General features: G+C 38.4%; 1 protein-coding gene across 2 annotated transcripts; it reads left to right on the plus strand.

The window, feature by feature from the left end:
- Positions 1-757: 757 nt before the first annotated feature.
- On the plus strand, positions 758-20,063 carry LOC144642883 (uncharacterized). 2 transcript variants are annotated; one of them, XM_078501982.1, is made up of 16 exons: positions 758-851; positions 1,352-1,394; positions 1,828-2,004; positions 2,562-2,735; positions 3,283-3,456; positions 4,731-4,963; positions 6,426-6,662; positions 7,907-8,019; positions 8,986-9,216; positions 9,772-9,884; positions 10,928-11,544; positions 12,324-13,025; positions 13,445-13,802; positions 14,722-14,862; positions 16,458-16,755; positions 19,211-20,063. In XM_078501982.1, the coding sequence occupies exons 2-16, from the start codon at positions 1,352-1,354 to the stop codon at positions 19,767-19,769; spliced, it is 4,170 nt and encodes a 1,389-aa protein (XP_078358108.1). In that variant the 5' UTR covers positions 758-851; the 3' UTR covers positions 19,770-20,063. The 2 variants fall into 2 exon arrangements, with proteins under 2 accessions (XP_078358108.1, XP_078358109.1); XM_078501983.1 differs by lacking the exon at positions 1,828-2,004.
- The last annotated feature ends 3,023 nt before the right edge of the window (positions 20,064-23,086 follow it).

Consider the following 23,086-nt stretch of genomic DNA (forward strand, 5'->3'; position numbering starts at 1 on the left):
ATTAAACTTTTTTATATTATTTAACATAAATAAAATTAACGCAATTTTTTTATTTCGCGATAATAAATATATTTTAATTTCCTAAGTTAGTTTCTTACACTCTTCGCAAGGCAGGTCCATAAAGTTTTATATGAGATCATCGGGCGAGCAAGTAAGTTTGATTGTTTCGCGACGGTGACACGGAGACGGGCAAAACTTTTTCGCGGGAGCAGGTGATAAGGCGGATAGGGAGGAGCAAGCGAGTAAGTTTAAACTGGTTAATCAATCTTACCAAAAGAACTGATAAAAAAATAATTATTATTATTTCGTAAACAGTGCATGTGTTTTGTTCAAGTTAATCAATAAAAACGTTTAAATGTCTACACAAAACAAATTGAAACAATTCCCAAATTATAAAAAGTAAACCAAGAACGGATAGTACTGAGACGTTAATAAATATCCGCTTGCCACCACAGAAACAGAGAAGGCAGATTCGATACCTTGTATTAATAAGTTATTAACAAATTTCAAAGCGATTAATTTTTAATGCGAGCTTTGTAGAACTAAGTTTCAAGATAATTTCTCTCTTGACATTTGCATTCTTTTTCTCTGCCTGTTATTTTTTAAAACTCGAATTTCAGTTTCTCAGTTTCCTTGTATTGTTTTTCTCGTACAAATGCCGTGAAATGTTGATCAATACATCGTTGTATCACATGAATGACCTTTGCGACCATGGTGGTGAATTAATATGTAAAGAAGGCAGGTAAAATTTAAAATTACGTCATGTTGTTCATATAACGAGAGATTTGATAGCTTCAGTGTCACAGTCACAGACCCGCACGGTATACTCCAAGAGGCGGGAAACCAGAAAGGTAAGGTCATGTTCATTCTTGTAAGGGTGCATGTACGTACACTTGATTGTGTTCAGGACCTATGTCACGGGGATTTCAAAGATGCTGGCCCTAAACTGTTCTGAAATTAGTGGTAGGCAACTTGACCCATTAAAAACAATATCTTTGAACACTTAAAGGAAGATATAACCTTAATTTGCGGATAGAAATGAAGCTATGGCTTTAAATATCGATAAAGATTAACCTTTTATTTCAAGTGGCAATCCATTTTCATCCTAGCCATTCGCGGCCAAAGACGGTTTTTAACGGTATCAGTACTTTAATATGATATAGCAATTTTTAATAAAAGTGGACTATATATCAATTTTAGGTTTCCTGCGACACAAATATAAATTTTGGCTGCTCAAAAATTTAGTAAAATATGTAACAAAGTCCCTTTAACACCTTTACTCTTCAACAACTAAATAAACTATAAGAGAAATACTGTTTAAAGAAATCCCACTGTGTCCTTTTTTTGTCAGATGGCACGTTTTCTTCCTTGGACAGCTGTGATACTTGCAGTTTGTAAGTAGTTGTATTTTCGTAATGCTAAACAGAATCCGTAATTCGAAGATTGAGGCAGTACTGAGCATCTGCTATAGTACCATTTCAAAAATTTCCCGTTTGTTTCCGTGAATCAGTTCTACAATTTTTGTCTGGTACTTTTACCCTACCTCGACACTTTGAAATAGATACATTTTCTATTCATTCTATTTTTTACATGGGAGTATCAATTCCTCCTTCCATAAGTTTGTTTTCTTTTACACATGTAGTTTCTGAAGAATAGATGGCTCTGTTCAATGCAATTATTTTCTTTGAATCCATTTGACGTCGTGAACTGAACTCTAAGTCACTCAGAATTGTGTTTCGTTATAACCAGTTTTAGTACTGTTAATTCTCTGGTCTTGTGTTCCTATATTTGCCTCTCATTCTGGTATGTAATATTTTTTTTTTTTAGATCTGGTCACTTTTGAAGGAGTCCTAACGCGGGAATATAATGAACACAAATCTAAAGCTAACAGAGCCAGACGGCAAGCTACCGATTCAACTCTTTCAGGAAATTACAATCCAGGTGGGAGGCGGTCAAAAACCAGCAAGAGGTCCCTCCCACAAGTGAATGGAAAACCTGAACAGGGTGAGTTTAGACAATGCACGTTTGAATTTCACCAGCCGACCATTCACCACTTCAAAAACGAGAATGAAATACGGGGCGTCTCATCTTTAAGTCTGGCTTCCCGTGGTTTATCATGTTCAATTTAAGTTACTGATTTTGGTTAACAAAGCCCTCAAAAATGAAGCCCCAGAATATATTAAAGAAGTGTTACACAATCACTCCATCACAGCTCATGGACTACGTTCCTTTGTCCAGGGCCTCCTAATAGTCCTAAGAACTCACCAGAATATCTTTGGTGATCGCGCCTTTGCCCATTTTGATTTATTTTTTTTTACATGGGAGTATCAATTCCTCCTTCAATAAGTTTGTTTTCTTTTACACATGTAGTTTCTGAAGAATAGACGGCTCTGTTCAATGCAATTATTTTCTTTGAATCCATTTGACGTCGTGAACTGAACTCTAAGTCACTCAGAATTTTGTTTCGTTATAACAGTTATAACTAGTTTTAGTACTGTTAATTCTCTGGTCTTGTTTTCGTATATTTGCCTCTCATTCTGGCATGTAATTTTTTTTTTCAGATCTGGTCACTTTTGAAGGAGTCCTAACGCGGGCAAATGAACACAAATCTAAAGCTAACAGAGCCAGACAGCAAGCTACCGACTCAACCCTTTCAGGAAATTACAATCCAGGAGGGAGGCGGGCAAAAACCAGCAAGAGGTCCCTCCCACAAGTGAATGGAAAACCTGAACAGGGTGAGTTTAGACAATGCACGTTTGAATTTCACCAGCCGACCATTCACCACTTCACAAACGAGAAGAAATCCGGGGCGTCTCATCTTTAAGTCTGGCTTCCCGTGGTTTATCATATTCAATTTAAGTTACTGCTTTTGGTTAGCAAAGCCCTCAAAAATGAAGCCCCAGAATATATTAAAGAAGTGTTACACAATCACTCCATCACAGCTCATGGACTACGTTCCTGTGTCCAGGGTCTTCTAAAAGTCCCAAGAACTCACCAGAATAACTTTGGTGATCGCGCCTTTGCCCATTTTGATTTATTTTTTTTTACATGGGAGTATCAATTCCTCCTTCAATAAGTTTATTTTCTATTACGCATGTAGTTTCTGAAGAATAGACGGCTCTGTTCAATGCAATTATTTTCTTTGAATCCATTTGACGTCGTTAACTGAACTCTAAGTCACTCAGAATTTTGTTTCGTTATAACTAGTTTTAGTACTGTTAATTCTCTGGTCTTGTTTTCCTATATTTGCCTCTCATTCTGGCATGTAATTTTTTTTTTCAGATCTGGTCACTTTTGAAGGAGTCCTAACGCGGGCAAATGAACACAAATCTAAAGCTAACAGAGCCAGACGGCAAGCTACCGATTCAACCCTTTCAGGAAATTACAATTCAGGAGGGAGGCGGTCAAAAACCAGCAAGAGGTCCCTCCCACAAGTGAATGGAAAACCTGAACAGGGTGAGTTTAGACAAATGCACGTTTGAATTTCACCAGCCGACCATTTTCTACTTTACAAACGAGAAATCCGTCTGGCTTCCCGTAGTTTATCGTATTCAATTCAAGTTACTGCTTTTGGTATACAAAGCCCTCACAAATGAAGTCCCAGAATATATTAAAGAAGTGTTACACGATCACTCCCTCATCCTGCGTCCATGTCCTCCTAAAAGTCCCAAGACCTCACCACAAGACCTCTGGTGATTGCGCCTTTGCCTATTCCTGACCATCCCTCTGGAACGATTTGCCTCTAGAAATACGATCCAATCCTAACGTAATTGGTTTTTAAATCAGAGTCGAAGACACATCTTTTCATACTGGTGTATGATTTGTTTTAATATTTCTAATTTTTGATCGTTTTAATAGTTATTGTAATACTTTTATGATTTATCGTTTTAATAGTTTTGATATTTTATCTTGCTTGTAGAGAGGTTAAGAATATTTTTATAATTTAAGCACTGTAGAAATTATTATTATTATTATTATTAGTATTATAGTAGTAGTAGAAGTAGTAGTAGTATTATCATTATTATGTCAGAATGTATTTTTAGCCATTGTAAATATTTTAAAAATAGAGAAATAAAATTATTTGTTATTAAATTTTTTAAAAAATATATTATTATTATTATTATTATTATTATTATTATTATTATTATTATTTTATTATTATTGTTAAAAAAAAATAATATTACCGTAGTCTTCGTTCGTGCCTAGTGGTCCATAAGGCTGTCCCTAGCTTTTCCGGTTTCCGTAGCATTAACAGACTGGGAGTTCTCCTACTCCCTCTGGATGAGATACCAGTCCATTTCAGGCTTATCTCCAGCTGGTAGCAATAGTTTTATATCTGGGTGGATAGTGGCAAAATAAAGAGAAAGTGATTTTCCTTAAAATGCGACGCACTGACTACGGCCAGGGCTCAAACCCGGAACGTTTTATCCGGAATCCAGCGCACTAACGATTGACCACTAATATCTCTTCTTGTTTCTGAGGTGACGAATTGTATTTTCTTTCTTCTGTTTTCTCTATCTTTTCCTTTTCAAAGAGGGAAGTTAAACACTCCAATTGCTTCTTTTATGTTCACCGCTGTCTAGATATCACAGCTTTGATAGATTTATGTAACTTCTGTGTTTGTAAGTATAATTTTAAATGAATTAGTTTATACAAGGGGATTTTTCTTTTAATTACGGCAGAGAACTCATTTCAAATGTTAACGGCATTCATACAATTTGTATCAACAGACGCACCCATCACACGAAATCAAAAAGATGTTACACCCGAACCCGAGTCTAACGCGACCAGAAACGAAAGTCGTAGAGCGCTTCCAGCAGCAGCAGTGGCTGTTCTGAATAATCCGAAAGTTCAAGAAGCGGCCATTAACAAAGGAGTCGAAGTTGTCGGAAACCTGGTCGATAAACAGTTCGAAAACATTGAGCATGCACAGAATAAGTCTGCTGAGTTCCTGAAGAAAGAGGTAAGTGTTGGAATCTAAAAAACACCGTCCCTTGAGAGAACTGTGGTTTCTGTTTTCACGAATGTGGAACGAAGAAAAATTGTAGTTCCACTTGGAGGGTTGAACCCATGGCCTCTTGCGTACAGATTGGATGCTCTCAGTACCACGGAGCTACAAGGAAACCCGTGTTCAGTTAGATCATTTTTCAAGTGTGCAGTAAGTCGGTAATAAAGATGGTAAATTTCAAGCTTGATGATGAATAATGAAGATAAAATTTTTCAACATGACACGAGTGTGGACAAAGAAAAAATCTGAGTCCCCGACGGAATTCGAACCCATGGCCCTACCAGATGCCGGTTGGGCGTTCTAGCCAACTAAGCTACGAGAGATTTGTGGTGAGCTGAGCCATTTACTAGGTTGATATGTGACACTCGTCCTGCATACTGCTATTATTTACAACATACCTGATGACTTCGACACTGCTGAACCTAGCAGCTAGCTAAAGCTCGGATAAGGCTCTATTTATTGTTTTTATCATTGGAAAGCACTTTTGCGTTGTTGTTTTTTTTGAAATTTGTCCGAATCGAGATAAAACTTATCCGAAAATTTTACTTCCGAAAAAAGGGCCGAATTTTTAACGTCCGAATTTTTTTGCAAGTAATGTATAAAAAAATTAAATTCTAAACAGGTCTCTGTGCGCTCTCCTTTAAAAGTTTTTGAGTGTCCTAGAGGTGTTGGTCTCAGAGGAAAGTGAGTTGTTAGTTCTTACTCCATGGTAGAAAAACGAGCGCCGAGTCGTTGTGGCTCGGCAAAGAGGAATTATGTCTGTTGGTATGGCTGTTAGGCATAAATAGATTGTGCTCGGCAACTTTTGAGCAACTTTTGGCTTTTTGAGCAACTTTTTGTAGTGCCAGCAACCTAGGGCAACTTTTACTTTCCTTGGCAACTTTTGAGCAACAAATTGATTTAAAACCGATCCAAACCATAAAAGGTCCTTTTTATTTCGAAGGATTTTATTAAAACTGGTTTTATTCGCTGCAACATAGAATTTGCCGCCGGCCATCTTGGCATTTGCTGAAGTGCGAGTCACTTATGGCATCGCAATCAGATGAAATTCCAGACGAGGAAAATGGAAATAATTCAGACATTGACCTCATTAAGGTTGCCATAGACGCTGGGGTAAGTCTTAGTAAACCTGCAAGCGCTTCAATTTCTAGAAAACGCAAAATTCACGTCAAAACAACTCTAAGAGCAAGCAACTTTTCTGAATTTTGGTGGCAACTTTTTAATATTTGAGCAACTTTAGAGCAACTTTTCCTAAATTTACTAGCACAATCTATTCATGCCTAATGGCTGTGAACCTCGCACGTTTGGAAAATTTAGAAGATAAATAGTTAAGAACAAAGTTATTAAGATGTTTATACAGAACGTCAAACAACCTAAAATACGAATTAATACTACTATTGGTGTTTATCGATTGCAGATAAAGCTGGACATTATGCCCGACAAGGCCTGGATCAATGACAACATGTTTGTTCCTTCAGGCTATCACATCGACGCTTCTGTCGAAGAGGGTTCAAATTCCCCTAAGGCGAATGGAAATACGCCATTTACCTACCCGACAGGAATGGGACAGGTCCTTATGAATGGATGTTGGGGAGCAAATTACAGTACTCATGATCCGTGCTATAATTCGAAGGCACAGTCTACAAATTGTTGGGTAAGTGGTACAATTTAACCCTTATTTCGCTCAACCCATATTTCCAAATAACCTCAGAAAACAACATCATCATCAACTGGGGCCTCTGCAATTTTGTTTAAAGCACAGCAGCGAGGAAATGTAAAACGTGTGCTTTAATTGGCTAGTCACAACTAGACGAAGAAAATGTCCTTGCGCTTATGCGATTTTTCGTTTTTACACGGCCTAAAGCGAACGAAAGCAAAGAAAAGGGAAAATATTGATACTTGTGCTTGTGTTTGTGCTTATGCTTGCTTTGAGGCCATTTTCACGGTGAAGTAAAAGCGGTCATGCTTTTGCTTGCGCTTGCGTAACTAGTGAATACCAGGCGTACGGCTTCACACGGCATAGCCTGAGATCATGCCCTCCCTCCCTACTTACCACTCCGGGGATTTTTCTTTCTCTCATCTTTGCAAGGGAAAAAAAACGCCTGATCGCAGGTTACACACGGCACTAGTTCGGTTCCAGATGGTTCTGGCACGAGACCAGATCGGACCAGGTCTGCTTCCTCATGACTGTTTACATGAGACCGGTTCAATATGCATAGTGCGTATAGCAGGGCTTGTATGAACTGTTACAATATGATAATGATAATGATAATGCATTTATATAGCGCATTTTCCATATGTGTATGTTCAAATGCGCTTTAACATACTGTAATTTAAGATACAATTGTAAAGGCCAAACCACAACACCGGGAGCTTCGTGCCCTACTCTTTGCGAATAGTGTGTGGGTTCTTTAACGTCCCCTGTTATAAGACTGAAGGTACAGGGGACGGGACCTACGGTTTATCGTCCTTTTTCCGAGAAGACTAGAATGTCTAACCAAATGTCTAACCATTTGCAGATATAATTACAAAGGCAGCACATTCTCCTCAGTTACTTTAAGACCCTGAGTGTTGGTCCGGTCTGGGGTTCGAACCCACGACCTCCCGCACAACAGTTCGGCGCTCTACCAATAGGCATTGTGTATGATCCTAAGTGTCAATTATATTGTGCAATCGGTTTAAGTTTCAATTATCGGATTACATTGTTGTTACACTCGGACTTGACGTGGATTAAAAGTACAATCGAAAGTACAACATTCTGTTCTGAATTGTGTGTTTCCCGTTAGCTAACAACACTTGAAACATGAACGTGGACCCTATACAGACCAAACCCTTGGACAGAATCTTTTTTAAACAGGTCCCGTGTAAACTTATATCTTAGCAATTAACTCTTTACAGAATATGATTGATGGAGCTGCCTTCATTGGCGTTGGATTTGATGGAAATGGAAAGTACAGTCCCGAGTCCAGAAAAATGAGTATAGTTCAGAGAAACTGTGCCAATAAGGCAAGGTAAGAATTCTTATAGCCCTTCAGAGTTACAATTACCCTGAATTCACCATACTTCGCTTCTCAACGAATACACATGATAAAGGATGACCCGAACTGGTTCATTGTGTCCGAGAATGTTTAAACAACGCATGACGACAAAATTCTGTGAATACTCTCGACTGAGGCTTTTACCAAGGAAATGTTCTGACGCCACGGAACGAAGCTGTCCAAGTTAATGTATTGACCAGCTGCAAAAGTGTCCTTACGGTAGATCCCGATGCTGTTAGTTGAAATGCTGATATCCAGAAAATGCGAAGCTAGAGGGGTGTTGTCAAAGAGATCATTAGTAGAAGGGATGTTCTTTTCAAACTTAATTGCCGAAGAAGTCTAAAACGAAGTTCATTGTGTCAGGTTTAATAAAGAGTAAAATGTCGTGAACAACACAATCAACGTCATTCTAGACTTCTTCCTTTTTGTTTTGTCTCATTATCTACAGTGTTTAAAACATTTTTTGTATGTATTGTTTTAGTCTGATGATGGTTTAGCTTGTACCGAAATATAACAGTTTAGCAACCAAGTCGTCATTCGTTCTTTGAATATTCTTGGACACAATGAACCTATAGGCGCGTTTACACGACACAAAAACTTAGGTACGGACTCATCAAAAAGTTGGTCCGTTCCCGTCAAAATTTGGTCCGCACCTAATCATTTTTGTAGAGAAACAGTTAAATCAAAACGGGGCCATAGGCGCCTATGGCCCCGTTTTGATTTGACTGTTTCTCTACAAAAGTGATAAGGTGCGGACCAAATTTTGACGGGTACGGACTAATTTTCTGACGAGTCCGTACCTAAATTTTTCTGTCGTGTAAACGCGCCTTATGTACTGAAACTCTTATCAGGTACTGGGTTTAAAATGTTGCAGTTGTGTTGTGTTAGAGAGGTATAGTAAGTAATATTGTGTTTTTCCGTGGCCTTTCTTTTCTTCAGCTACGATGGCTTTGATGTTCCGGACACAATGAATGTTCATGGTATTTATGACACGTCTGCATCGATGGCGACGTTTGAGAGTCGCACGCAATATCAGCAACATCTTCAAACCGAGGCGGGTATGTCTGGATCCTACTTTGGCTTCAGTGCAGGGGTGAAAGCGGCCTGGGGAGGCTCCATGCAAGCGAGCACTCAACAATACATGGCCATCTTGGATGTCGATGTCGATAGGTGAGGGCCCTTATTTATAACGACACAGAAACAGATAGACCGCGACACTTAAAATTTTTTTCTCGTTTTCAACCTCTTCACGGTGATTGAACATGTAAAACGTGGTACATTTCAACAACATGATCAACTGTCACAGAAAATAGTAGCGCAAGCTGACGAAAACCAGCCAAACGTTTCTCCAATCGACGCACAGACTTACAAAATTATCCTCGCCGTGTACAGTATGTGGCCCTTGGTCCGGACGAAAAAGACGCGAACGTGTGTTTCTCAGCTTAGAAGAAGAGCAGTGAGCTGAAATTGTCCTGTAAGTTACCGTGCCATCCAGCGTTTTTTACCACGCGAGCAAACTCGCGTCAGGTAAAAACCGTTGCTCATGTGGTAAAGCCAAGCATACAATTATCAAGCATATTACCATGACGGTGAAAAGATCGTGGGTGTAGCGGTGTAAAATAAGACGAGGACAGTCTCGGTAACAAAGATTCATTTTTCAATTTATTACATTCAATTCTAGTGTTTGTTTACACTGAATAATACTTGATTCACCTTTAATTCAAGGTACCAAATATTCATGGACGAAGTTAAGCCAAGTGATCTCAGTTTGTCATTCTTGAGGGAATTCATGGACCTTCCAGTCTCATACTACCACCCTGGTGCTCAAATTAAATATCGTAAGTAATCTTGTCTTTGTTTGGAAGTTCACTGTGTTTCTATTACATGATTGATATATAGCCTTTAAAGTCATACTCGTGAAACAACGTTGCAAATCCGTCTGCGTTTGCTGGCCAACTTCACAGAAACAACATAACAAAGAGGAAACAAAATATAATATCAGAGCTGGTTGTCACTTAAAGGAACTGTTTCACGGATGTTAACCAAATTTAGGTATGGGAAATGATTATCAAGTTGTGTGAAATAAAACAAATAACCTCTTAAAACAGTGAAGGGACATTTCAATAACATAAGAATTACAAGAGAAGGTACGGATGACCAAAATTAAAGTAACGAAGATTTCAACGGCTGGATTGCAATATGGGTTGTTTAAAATATTGTTGGCCTGAACATTTTTCCAAGTTTACGTTGTTCCTTGTAATGAAGCTTGGTTGCAGTGAAGCGATAGTTTTGTCATATAGATCCAAGTAATTTCTTTGCAAACATTAAGTTTCATTGCGAGAATTTGGCAAAACTTTATAAAAAGAACTTAACTCAGCCGTGACACAGGCCCTTTAGGGCTGTTCCAAAGACGCTTGGCTACTTTTGGGCAACTTTTCATATCTCAAGGAATTTTTTTCTATTCTAAACAATTTCTACATCAAAGATTGCCTGAAGATTGCCCGAGCATTGTTTTTGAAGGCCACACAAACGTGTCCGAGCATTCTTTCAACATTTCCGAAGATGAACGAAGTTTGCCAAATATCTCCGAGATAGTTTCGCAGACGTTTCAACTTTAAGATCTTTCGAGCCATTTTTGGCCAGAAGCTTATTCTATTTCATAAGCTCTGCCTGTTAGACATTAATCAAGCAAAGTACTGATTTACATAAGAAATTCTTAGGCAGTAATTAATCACAAATTACAGCATCATTGTCACTACATGTATCTCTTGCTTAGGTACTGTGCATTATTCAGGCTTCCAAATACGATTTAAGTTTTGAATGGATAAACGATGAATGAATAATAAACTTTTCCGTTTTGTTATCCTAATTACGCCAACAGAAAACTTCATCCAGCGTTGGGGTACCCACTACATCAAATCAGCTCAATTCGGAGGCCAGCTGGAGATTATAAAGACTATGGTGGCATCTCATGTGGCATCAAAATCTGAATTCGCAGAAAAAATGGAGGCCGAATACAGAGGTCTGTTTGCTAGCGTCGGAGCAAAGCAAAGCTCTGAAGGAGGTTCTCAAAGCAGAGAAGAAAACAAGTTCACCTCCACATCTGTTAAAGCACAGGGTGGAAGCCAGGAGATTGCGACCGTTCTTTCTGATGTCTACTCCCCAACATTCAAAGGCGCCTTCAAAGAATGGTTGGAGAGTATTCCAGCTTACCCCAAAGCCTACAGGTTTTTGTTGGGAACAATCACTGATCTGGTTAACTTTCGTGCAAACGATTTGTTTCTTGGAGAACCTGTTGACTGGGGCTGCGAAGGACACAGCAGTGATTTGGTACAGGAAACGACAGGGGATGTCACCAGAAGCTATTACTCGGTAGCTGATGCGAATGGGACTGTCAGCAAGTTCTATTGCCCATTTCAGGACCGAGAAGAGCTGGACATTGCACTCAGTAGAAGACGGGCCAGCCTTAAGAGGGCAATCGAGACATATATGGAAGAAGTGAGTAAAAGTAAATAAATCAGCAACATCAATACTTTCCATCGTCCTAGTGGCCGTGTTAGAATAGCCTTGAAGGGGCAATATCAGCGTTGAATTCTTTCATGAAGAATTTGGCGGTGATTTGTTTATTTCGATCCAGTTTACAACAACACGAGGCAGGCGCAGTTGCGTTTCAGCGAGGAAACAACTTCTACTCGATACAGTGAGATCATCAAAGTAAGCGATCGCAGCAATCAAAGGGCTAAATATGGTTAACACGTGATCAATCGACTTCATTGCCTGTTGAAGACCTGAATTGCCTGTTAAGCACAAAAAGTCGCAATCTGCATCCCAGGCGACTAAACGTGAGAAAAACAATAATACTTTATTTTATATAAACTGCAGTGCAATAAAGGATGAAAAAGTAATTCGAAACCTTTTTGGTTTTTAGATCTTAAAGTTACTTTTTGAGCTTTTATTAGACACAAAATCGTTAACAAGCAAATATTATAACAAAACAAACTGCAGTGTTAAAGGACAAACAGCCCTGAGAAAACTCGTCTTTACCACACGTGAAATTACGAAAATTTCACTGCGATGATATCGGTGACTCCAATCACGTTTGATACCATGTTTAACCTTTAATTTGTGTATGAGTTAAAACAACTTCAGATCTTCCAAGGAAGTTTGGTTATCTTCGAACATTTTGGGGAAATTGTTTGAAACGTTCGTATGACCTTCGTATACAGAGAGACAACCTCCTTGTTTTAATAACTATGAATGTTGTTTTTTTCCCATAGGGACCAACGTCTGTCTCAGATATGCAGATTCCAGAGTGTTCTGCCAAAGATCAAAGTACAGATACCCAGAATGATTTTCTTGCCAACACTCCTGTTCCGACATGGAACGAAATCACCCAGCAAGACAAAACAATCACAGTAACATTTGATATGGAGAATGATTTGCCACGTGGCCCAATCGGCTTGATGAAAATCCAAAGAAATATGTCCCGAGAAGTTCGCTTCAAACATGGTAGATGGTTTACCGCTGACACGGACGGCAAGTTTCACATGTACAGTGGATACCGTAACGGAAAAAGTGCGAAACTCAACAGGCACAAACTGTCGATATTTGGGCTTGTTCTAAGTTATAATTCTAAATATGGAAGCTTGGAACTAAGTGAAGAAGACTTCAATGCATCTAAAAAGATTTATCCGACTTTAAGCAAGGAACTGGTTGGGTTTCCCCTGGCACGCGTCAACCTCCTGTATTCCGACTCGACCAGCCCGCTGAAACGCACCACACAGACACCAACGGTTATACCCTGCAACGTCAAATGGTCCAATGCCCTGCGACTAGACCCAACCACCACGGGTGGCCGCTGCTTGCATTTCACTGCCTCTTCAGCTGGTGATATTTTCGTTGTTTTTGCAACAGTGCCAAGTCGAAGCACAACTTGGTACTACGTGCAGATTGGAATCAACAAGGTTGCAATTTACAAGGTAAGAATCAAACTTATGTTACTTAAACGTTATTATAATCAAGTAGAAGATTTTATTGTATCAATCTCACCAGCCAATAACGTGTTTTAAAGTTTCTGCCACAGCCACGCTTTGTTTAGAGTTCTTCTACGAATCTTTATGTTTTAAGCATTCGCATGTTATTTGTGACTTTAACGAACATGGAAAATTTTGATGATGATGTCCGAATCAGAACATGAACGCAATATTTTATTACCACAGTGAAAAAAAAAACTTTTGGAGTTAAAGAGAGATCGGGTACCTTTCTGTAACCAATTTTCTAAGGCCCATGTCACAAAATGGTTCCAGTAAAAGATCAAACCGGATGTAGCTGGTTACGAATTATCGGAAAGGAAGCTTAAGGTCTTGTTATAAATTATTTTTTTTTGTCTTAACCACAGGGCGGAAACAATGTCACTAATACGTCAGACTCAGGAGCCATATCTATAGGAGATACGTTGTTATATCAATCCTACTTTGTTTGCTTATACGAAAAGCCTAACAGTACCCTGATTGAGTATGGAAAGTCCCTTGGTACCTCTGAGAGTGGAGATGTATACCTCACGTACCTTGACACTGATCATCCCCTAAACGTGCGCTTCTATGCCTTTGGTAACATGGATGCATCAGTTAAAATATGGGACGCCCATATACTTTCACGCGACTTAACGAACGTAGACTGCAAAGGCATCACGCACAAAGATCTTCCAACAAATCTGTGTGTTCAAAAGTGCCACTCATTATGTGACCCCTTTGCGGGTAAGTTTGAAGTGTTTGTATGTTGTACCAGCAAAGTAGGGATAAAGTGATGTGGCGATAACTGTATTAATCCGAGAAAAAAGAAGAAAGTTTACAGTTACATTAACGAAAGTGTTATAGTTGCTATACAAACAGGCATGTGATTTTCAAGTCTTCGCTAGGTTTCGACACTTAACCCTCGGACTCACAACCCCACCGTGGTACAAGGAAGGGTTTGAAAAACCCCTCCCCCCCCTCAGGTTTTCGTTCTATAAATGAAAAGCGAAATTAGTTTGATTTTAAAGGAAGCCCTTTGCTTACTCTACAAGATGATATATATTTTTATGACGTCATATGACGCCATGAGTCCCGCCATTTTGGATTTCAATATTGTCTTAGAAAGTGAGAAAATGAAGGAATTTTTACATAATCAAGCCAAAATGCTAATGAGATGTGAAGTCTACGAATTAAACAATTTTGATATTATAAAGAAATGGGAAATTAAAGAAGAACGTTAAAAAGGACAATATTTGGTCAGACCTACATGTAATTATGACTTTGGCAACTTCAAAAATCATTGACAAATTGTAAACATTTTAAAATTCTCACAAAGGATGAGAGTTTTTTCTGTCCGCATAAGGTCTAAATTTGTAAACTCAAGCTCGACTTGAAATTATTTGTTTTGCTTTGCAAGTGTTGTACAAACATCTTCAGAATGTCCATATAAACAGATAAGTTTTTATGAATTTGCTCCTTGGGCCGAGGTCAAGTTTATGTTGTCTGTATTAGAGAGGGGCAGTTTGTATGGAAATTTAATCTAAATAAAATATGCAACGATTTATCAGGACAGCAGAGATCGTCGGTGAAGAGGTGTTCGTTATAGTAGGTGCCCTTTAGGAGAGATTGGAATGTAGTTGGCTTAATGTTTTCCCCATTGCAGGCTGCAGACATCCTGGCGCAGATGATTTAGAGCCGTCAGATTGCTTAGCTTGTAGGGTTGCTAGAGATCCACTGACCAGCACGTGCCTGGAAAGTTGCCCGATTGGGACAGAACCCGTAACTGAAGACAAAAATTGCTCAAGTATGATTTCATATTATTTCAGTCATTATTAATTTAAACACCTATTATACTTAATTCACTTTTTTCATCAAAATAATATTCTTGTGACAAAAAGGAACTCTATGCTAATGGCTGATAACTAATTCCTCCAAAGTTTTCTGGCATGAAATGTCGAACCATATTTGTCAGACCGATAAACGTTGTGGACAGTTTCTTAATGAAATGTTCTGTAATCTAGAGTCATTACTTCCAGTCCGTATAAAATACATGGAAAAATTCTACATGCTCATTGGCTGAAAGCACAACAATTTATTCCAAACAGTGGGCATACAAATCGACTATAATGCTTTTATAATTATGTCTCTTACAGATGTGAAGTTCTTCTTACAGCTAAAAAAATCTTAAACTAGTTAAAGTGAAAGTACTGATTCGCATAATTTGTACATGTATATACAGTCTTCGCTCCTGAATATCGTAGTTCAATAATAATTGCCTTGCAGCGTTCAAAAGGTCATCATTAAATTGACGTGAGCATTTTAACCCATTTTGGGAAAATTTGTCACTAAGTGTTTACAGTACAATGGAGTAAAATTTACTATTACAAGCGTTTTTCTTGCAAAATATGACAAATATAACTTTAACTAAAGTTATGTTTATATAGATTTCTATTTATTCATACCACAATCAAAATTTTGTACCTATATACACTTTTTACCTTAATTTTTGAAACGTCTTTTTCTTTGCTATTTTTAAACCATTTTATTTTACGAGAGCGTTTAAAAGAACTACGGCTCCTAAGCTCTAAGTGGTAAAATGAATTATGTCTTAATTATGTCTTCAAGAGCCAGATTCAAAATGGTGAAAATTCTGAAGAAAACGATGTCAAATTCGACCATCCTTGTAGTAATTAACATGGTTTTGGTTTTTTTTAATCGTCACGCATACTTCTCCAAATGTTTTATCTGCTTATACGGAAGACGAAGTAACTGCTGTTCAAACTTTAAATTCTGCGAAGCATATAATATTAATGACCGTTTCGTTTATATTCATAATCATCTACGACGCCATTCGAACACGCCATTCTTCCGAACACATACCTCTAAACAATTTTAACCGGTCTAAGAAATCGAAAACCGCGCAATCTGTATCACTATGCAATAGAGCATTAGACTCATGTCACCCTTGTTGACCTATTTTTCGGTTTTCTGTTGATATTTCTTTATCAGTTTTGACTTTGACTTATATAAAACTCCCTTAAACATTTGTAATGAAAAAACCACCTCAATTTACTTTTAATCGTAAATTAATTAGTAGCAATCGGCCTTGGATCTACTGGGCCCAGAGCATTAGACTCATGTTGCCCTTGGTGACCTATTTTTCGGTTTTCTGCCGATATTTCTTTATCAGTTTTGACTTTGGCTTATAAAAAACTCCCTTAAACATTTGCAATGAAAAAAAAAACACCTAAATTTTTTTTAATCGTAAATTAGTAGCAATTGGCCTTGGACCAACTGGACCCATCACGATTCATAAAAAAATTAAAGGAAGACAACCGAAGAGAGCCTTGGCTAAGTGCACGGAAGCAAGGCTAGTAAAGCTTTACTCCTGTTTCGCAGGTACATTTGATGCTAAAACCCTCTACGGAGGAACAACCGCGCCAAAGGAGTTTAATTATGGCCAGACATTTAATGGAGTGGAACTCGCAAATATACCTCAACTCAACCACCTCACATTGTGCCTGTGGACAAAGTTCCCCCCAACAAGTGTTACTGGATACAGAAACAACACACCGGCCTATTACTATGAAAAAACCACGCGAAAAGGTTTCCAATTAGATTTTCTTCATCAGGATGGTGCTGAGTCAACGAATGATCCCCGAGGAACCTTCGTTATCAAAAATAATGGCACAGAAAGGTATGCTATTTAACGCTTCCTTCAAAGTGGAAATTGGCCTTTTTTTCTTCATGCCAGGGATATCTTACTCAAAAATATTCCAGCTTCCAAAGAGTGTGCACACCCTAAGAAATCCTTGCCTGAAGTAGTCGAAAAATTGAGAACCGCAGCAGCCTGGCGATGTATGCGTGACGTCAATGAGCTCAACTTTTACTATCTGTTGGAGTTTGGTTTGTGCAAAATAATAAACTAGCAGTTTGAGAAACAAGCCAACACAAAATTAACAAGGTGTGCCAAGTATTTAGAAAATGTTAACACTCCCTCTCAAACCTGAGGATGAGCTCTTTGACGTCACACGTACATCGCCAGGCTGCTAAGGTTCTCATAGACCTATCTTGGAATTATATTTTCGTTGGTGGCGTGAAGAAAAAAGTGCCATGTTTGAATGAATTTCTCATTTCATCAATCCTATTCAGACCGGGCTTTTAGGATCTTTTCAGACCGGGGAGGGAAGGGGAAAGGGGGGGTCACCCCCTATGTAAATTTCAGAATAATTAGGTAATCACAGTAAACATTAGCGGATATAGTATGTCCGAAAATCTATCTTTTGATAGACGTTACGTTGGATGATAACGGCACATCACGTTGCAATTACATCATGATGTCAAAACCGCCGCCATCTTGGATCCACTTTCTTCAGAAAACCGCCCAAAATAACTGAAAAGCACTCAAAATCAATAAAACGGTGCAAACTGAATTAAGAAAGGTGGAAGTAATTCAATTAAAGTCAATTTTCGTTAATTTTTTAGGAACGCAAAAATTGCAAATTTGGGGAAACATGGCTGTCAAAATTCCGTTGCCATGGTAACGTTGCCGACACAAGAACCTATCTTTCCAAATTATTTCCATATAATTTTTAGATAAACTCTCAGAGTTTGGCAATGTTTGGTCGTTTGGATGAATCTTGTAAAAGTTATAAGCGTTCAAAGTCAGCGCGGGCACTCCCCTCCCCGATCTGGTTAGGATTAAAAACGGCGCTATAGGGCTACAAGAAAACAAAATAGTTATTCGAAAATATAGAATAGTCTGTGTTTGATGTATTAAAATTCTAACATTGGCTTTGCGACTATTGGTATGCTTGTTATAATGTAGTTTGTGATTGTGTGCGTTTTCTTAAAGGGGCTTTGACAAGGATTTGAAATGTATACTTGTGTCATAGGATACCTAAAAATAATTGCCCATTTTTTATTTAAAAAAACTCCTGAATAACTATATTAGATCACTGAAATTTAACAAGAGTGACGTATATTCAAAAGATAGATATTGGGACATACTATATATCATTTAAGATTCATTTTGATAGCTTAAAATTCTGAAAGTTATGAGGGGAGGGGGTGGGATCCGCCTCCCATCCCGGTTTGAAAAGATCTACAAAAGCCCGGTCTGAATAGGGTTAACTGTAGGCTCTTATGCATCAGTCAATTGAAACCCCGGCCCCCCGACCCCCGGGCTTTCCGGGGAATTTTTTATTTTTTATTTTTTTAAACCCCTCTTTTTTTTCCCCTCCTGGGGCTGCCTTTAAAAACCCCGCGTGGGGGGGGCCCCCAAAAATATTAAAAAAAAAAAAAAAAAAAAATTTTTTTTTTTGGGGGTTTTATTTTTTTTTTTTTTTTTTTTTTTTTGGGGAAAAAAAATTTTTTCAAAAAAAATAAAAAAAAAAATTTTTTTTTTAAAAAAAAAAATTTAAATCCCAATGAACAATTTAATGCATTACCGATAGTGCTAGCACGTTTTTTGGCATTTTTTGGCTTCGCGAGCATTTTTTTTACATTTTATCCCAAAAAGTAGCATTATTTTAGATTTTCGACTGATTATTTGTATAATTTTGTGTTAAAAAGCACAATCTGACTTTCTTTATGGCGTCCAAAGATGCATTTTGCCCTCATTTTAGTCAAAGGAGCCGAGGAGGTCTGGGGAGTAGGTTTGACAGGTCAGCGGTTGCCTTCTAGAAACTCAGTCCATCACACTCGTTCCAAGATGTCGTCATCCACGTCGTCATCGAGGAACAATGGAATTCAGCCAGCCAAGGCAGAGATTGCTCGAGAGCGTACTCTGACATCAAACATTGATCGTTTCATTTTGTTGTTGAAAAATGTAACTGAAAATCTGAAAAATGTAATATTCTAAGACAAAAAAATCGGAAAAAAAGTGAGCATTTTTAGGTAACCCACGAGCACTTTTTTAAAAAATTAGCATTATTTTAGCACTTTTTTGGCAAAAAGCAAGCACTGCTTTAAGCATTTAATGCTTTTTTACGAGCACTTTCGGTAAGAGCCTAGTTAACTGTATCGCATCCTAACTGTATAATGCTACGATTTCTTTTACGGTAACTTTATATTTGTTTTTGTCGCTGCTCGAATGTTCAGCGGAAACCGTCTTCATTGATATACTCCTTGCTTTCATTTACAAAAAATAGGTATATCGACTTTTCTAAGCAGTTTCTTGATGATCACCAATGGCATCATGTTTGCGTTACTTGGAACGGTGTCACTGGGGTGACTTTGGTGTATGTAGATGGACATAGGGACCCCAATGCCAGGGGAAGGCCACCTCATTCAGATGGGATCATCAGGGGATCAATAACAGGCGGCGGAAAATTAATCGCACTTCGCTATGCAAGTCAGATATACTACCTGACAGAGCTGAATCTGTGGAATATAGTTCGCTCCGCTGAAGAAATCGCCGAATCATCAAGAAGCTGCTTCGGTAGCCCTGGAAATGTGAAGGCATGGCATGAGTTTTGGACCTACGGCTACGAAGATAAGCCACACGTATCGCCATCCCAGTGTATATCTCTTCAAACCAGCAACGCCCCTGACAGTGAGGTGGCAGAAAATGATGGTCCCCCTTCAGAAAATGTCGACACGACCAGCGGGCAGGACAAGCCAGCGGGCAAGAAAAAATATTACTTAAAATACAAGAAACAAGCATCTAGAAAGAAAACTAAGAAGGAAAAAGTAAACTTGGAAATCTAGTTGAATCAGTTGGGCGAGAGATTCCCTTGAATTAAGTTAAGTACCTTTCTGAGTGCAATTATCATAAAAGATTAAGGGAAACCACTTCTATTCAACCGAAATAAAGTAAAAAGGCCTTAAATGTCAAAGTTATATAGTTTTAAAATGGTAAATGTGGATTAGCTTCTTTAAAGTCAAACTAAGGTGTAATATCGCTATGAACGAGAAACATACTGCATGTTACAGGAATTTGGCTGTAAAATACCCAAAACATGGTGAAATATATGGTAGCAATAAATTTTTTTGACAGGCCTATGTTTTGACTTGTTATTGCTTTTTTTTTTGTAACCCTGATATAGAGAAACAAAACCAGACTTTTTTCACCCCTCTAGATCACGTGGGTTCCTATTCTTGAAGCAGAAAAAGAGCGATACCTCTGTTACTAAAAGTTGACCACTGTTTCGTTTCACGGGAGGAATACCCCTCTGCCTCATAATTATGATTAATTTTATTCGTTATTTTGGAATGGGGCGAACCCCCATCCTCGACCCTTAATGGCAAAGAGAAATGTCGTCATGTCATGCAATTATCAAGTAAATGTCACGAAGTCACTCAAGAATCACGCAACAATAGATTTTTTAAATTAGATTTTCAATGCAGCAACTCCAGGTACACCAAAACCTGCCAGTTTGAAACTTAAAACGTTCATTTTGGACCTTGTTAAGGAAACGCCACCACGTGAATTCAGCCTAAAGTTACAAGTCCTGGTTTTTACTTCAGATAATCCAAAAACTGCCGAATGTAATCTTAAAATGTAAATTTTGGGCCTTTTTGAGAAAACACAATCACATGAAATCAGCCTTAAATTTACTCCAGTAGTCAGGTACACGGGAGACCAAAATGTGATACCCAAGGGAATTTGTGTGTGATTTTTGGCAAAACAGCTATTTTTGTCCATTCTGGGCCTTTTTAGAAAACGTCACCACATGAATTCAGCTTAAATATTACATCAGGTCCATCAGAACCGAAAATGGTAGGGTCACTTTGATAGTCAAAATCTATTTGATAGTCAAGATTTTCCAGCCCTTGTGATGAAATACCATCGCCTAGATTAAGCTTGATTTTCACTTTAGATCCACCGAAAACGGCCAGTTTGAAACTTAAAATGATCATTTTGGACCTTTTTAAGAAAAGGCCATCACGTGGATTTAGCCTAAATGTCACTAGAGGTCCAAAATAATCGAATAAGGTAATGTTACTTTGTGAGTCAAAATCACGATTTTCAGGCCCTTGTGATGAAATTCCACCACCTAGATTAAGCTTGATTTTCACTCTAGATCCACCGAAAACGGCCAGTTTGAAACTTAGAATGTTCATTTTGGACCTTTCTAAGAAAATGCGTCACGTGGATGAGTCCAAAGTTCACTAGAGGTTTAAAAGAATCGAAAAGGTAAACCGTGCGGCCCCTCGGGACGAAAAACCACGAGCCGCAGCTACATGGGGGAAGACGGCCGGGGAGCGCAGTAAACGGGCCAGCATGAATACTTAAGGTCTTAAAATCATATGAGAAACGATGACGTAGTTATAAATTGGGTTGTGAAATAAAAAAAGCCTCAATCCGCGCCGACGGGCCACAGGAAGTAGACAAGAGGCGAGCGCCGGAGTCGAACGATATTCCTGTGAGTCAAACACGATGGCGTGATGAAATACCACCGCCTAGATACTGATTTTCACCTAGATCCACCGAAACGGCCAGTTTGAACTTATCTGTATTTTGGCCTTTGAGAAACCGCCATCACGTGAATTCAACAGTAAGTTCACCCAGGTCCATACCAGTCGAATGAGGTAGTGTCGCGTTTTTGCTTAAAATCAAGGTTTTTGTGCCCTTGTGGTGAAATAACACCATGTAGATTAAGCCTGATTTTCACTCCAGATCCACCAAAAACGGCCAGTTTGAAACTTAAAATGTTCATTTTGGACCTTTTTAAGAACATGCCACCACGTGGATCCAGCCCAAAAGTTCACTAGAGTTCCAAAAGAATCGAAGAAGGTAAACTTTGTGAGTCAAAATCACGATTTTCCGGCCCTTGTGATGAAATACCACCACCTAGATTAAGCTTGATTTTTACTCTAGATCCACCGAAAACGGCCAGTTTGAATCTTAAAATCTGTATTTGGGGCCTTTTTAAGAAACCGCCATCACGTGAATTCAACCTTAAGTTCACTTCAGGTCCATATACCAGTCAGATGAGATAGTGTCACGTTTTTGCTTAAAATCAAGGTTTTTGGGCCCATGTTGTGAAATAACACCATGTAGATTAAGCCTGATTTTCACTCCAGATCCACCAAAAACGGCCAGTTTGAAACTTAAAATGTTCATTTTGGACCTTTTTAAGAAAATGCCATCACGTGGATTCAGCTCAAAGTTCACTAGAGGTCAATAAGAATCGAATAAGGTAATGTTACTTTGTGAGTCAAAAACACGATTTCTCGGTCCTTGTGATGAAATACCACCACCTAGATTAAGTTTGATTTTCACTCTAGATCCACCGAAAACGGCCAGTTTGAATATTAAAGTGTGTATTTTGGGCCTTTTTGAGAAACCGCCATCACGTGAATTCAACCTTAAGTTCACTCCAGGTCCATACGAATTGAATGAGGTAGTGTCACGTTTTTGCTTAAAATCAAGATTTTTGGGCCCTTGTGGTGAAATAACACCAGGTAGATTAAGCCTGATTTTCAATCCAGATCCACCAAAAACGGTCAGTTTAAAACTTAAAATGTTCATTTTGGAACTTTTTAAGAAAATACCATCACGTGGATTCAGCCCAAAGTTCACTAGAGGTCCAAATGAATCAAATAAGAAAATGTTACTTTGTGAGTCAAAATCAAGATTTTCCGGCCCCTGTGATGAAATACTACCGAATAGATTAAGCTTGATTTTCACTCTAGATCCACCTTAAGCGGCCAGTTTGAAGCTTAAAATGTTCATTTTGGAACTTTTTAAGAAAATACCATCACGTGGATTCAGCCCAAAGTTCACTAGAGGTCCAAATGAATCGAATAAGAAAATGTTACTTTGTGAGTCAAAATCAAGATTTTCCGGCCCCTGTGATGAAATACTACCGAATAGATTAAGCTTGATTTTCACTCTAGATCCACCTTAAGCGGCCAGTTTGAAGCTTAAAATGTTCTTTTGGAACTTTTTAAGAAAATACCATCACGTGGATTCAGCCCAAAGTTCACTAGAGGTCCAAATGAATCGAATAAGAAAATGTTACTTTGTGAGTCAAAATCAAGATTTTCCGGCCCCTGTGATGAAATACTACCGAATAGAT

Source organism: Oculina patagonica, chromosome 2, assembly GCF_052425735.1.
Source record: "Oculina patagonica isolate OP01 chromosome 2, crgOcupat, whole genome shotgun sequence".
Classification (NCBI taxonomy): Eukaryota; Metazoa; Cnidaria; class Anthozoa; order Scleractinia; family Oculinidae; genus Oculina; species Oculina patagonica.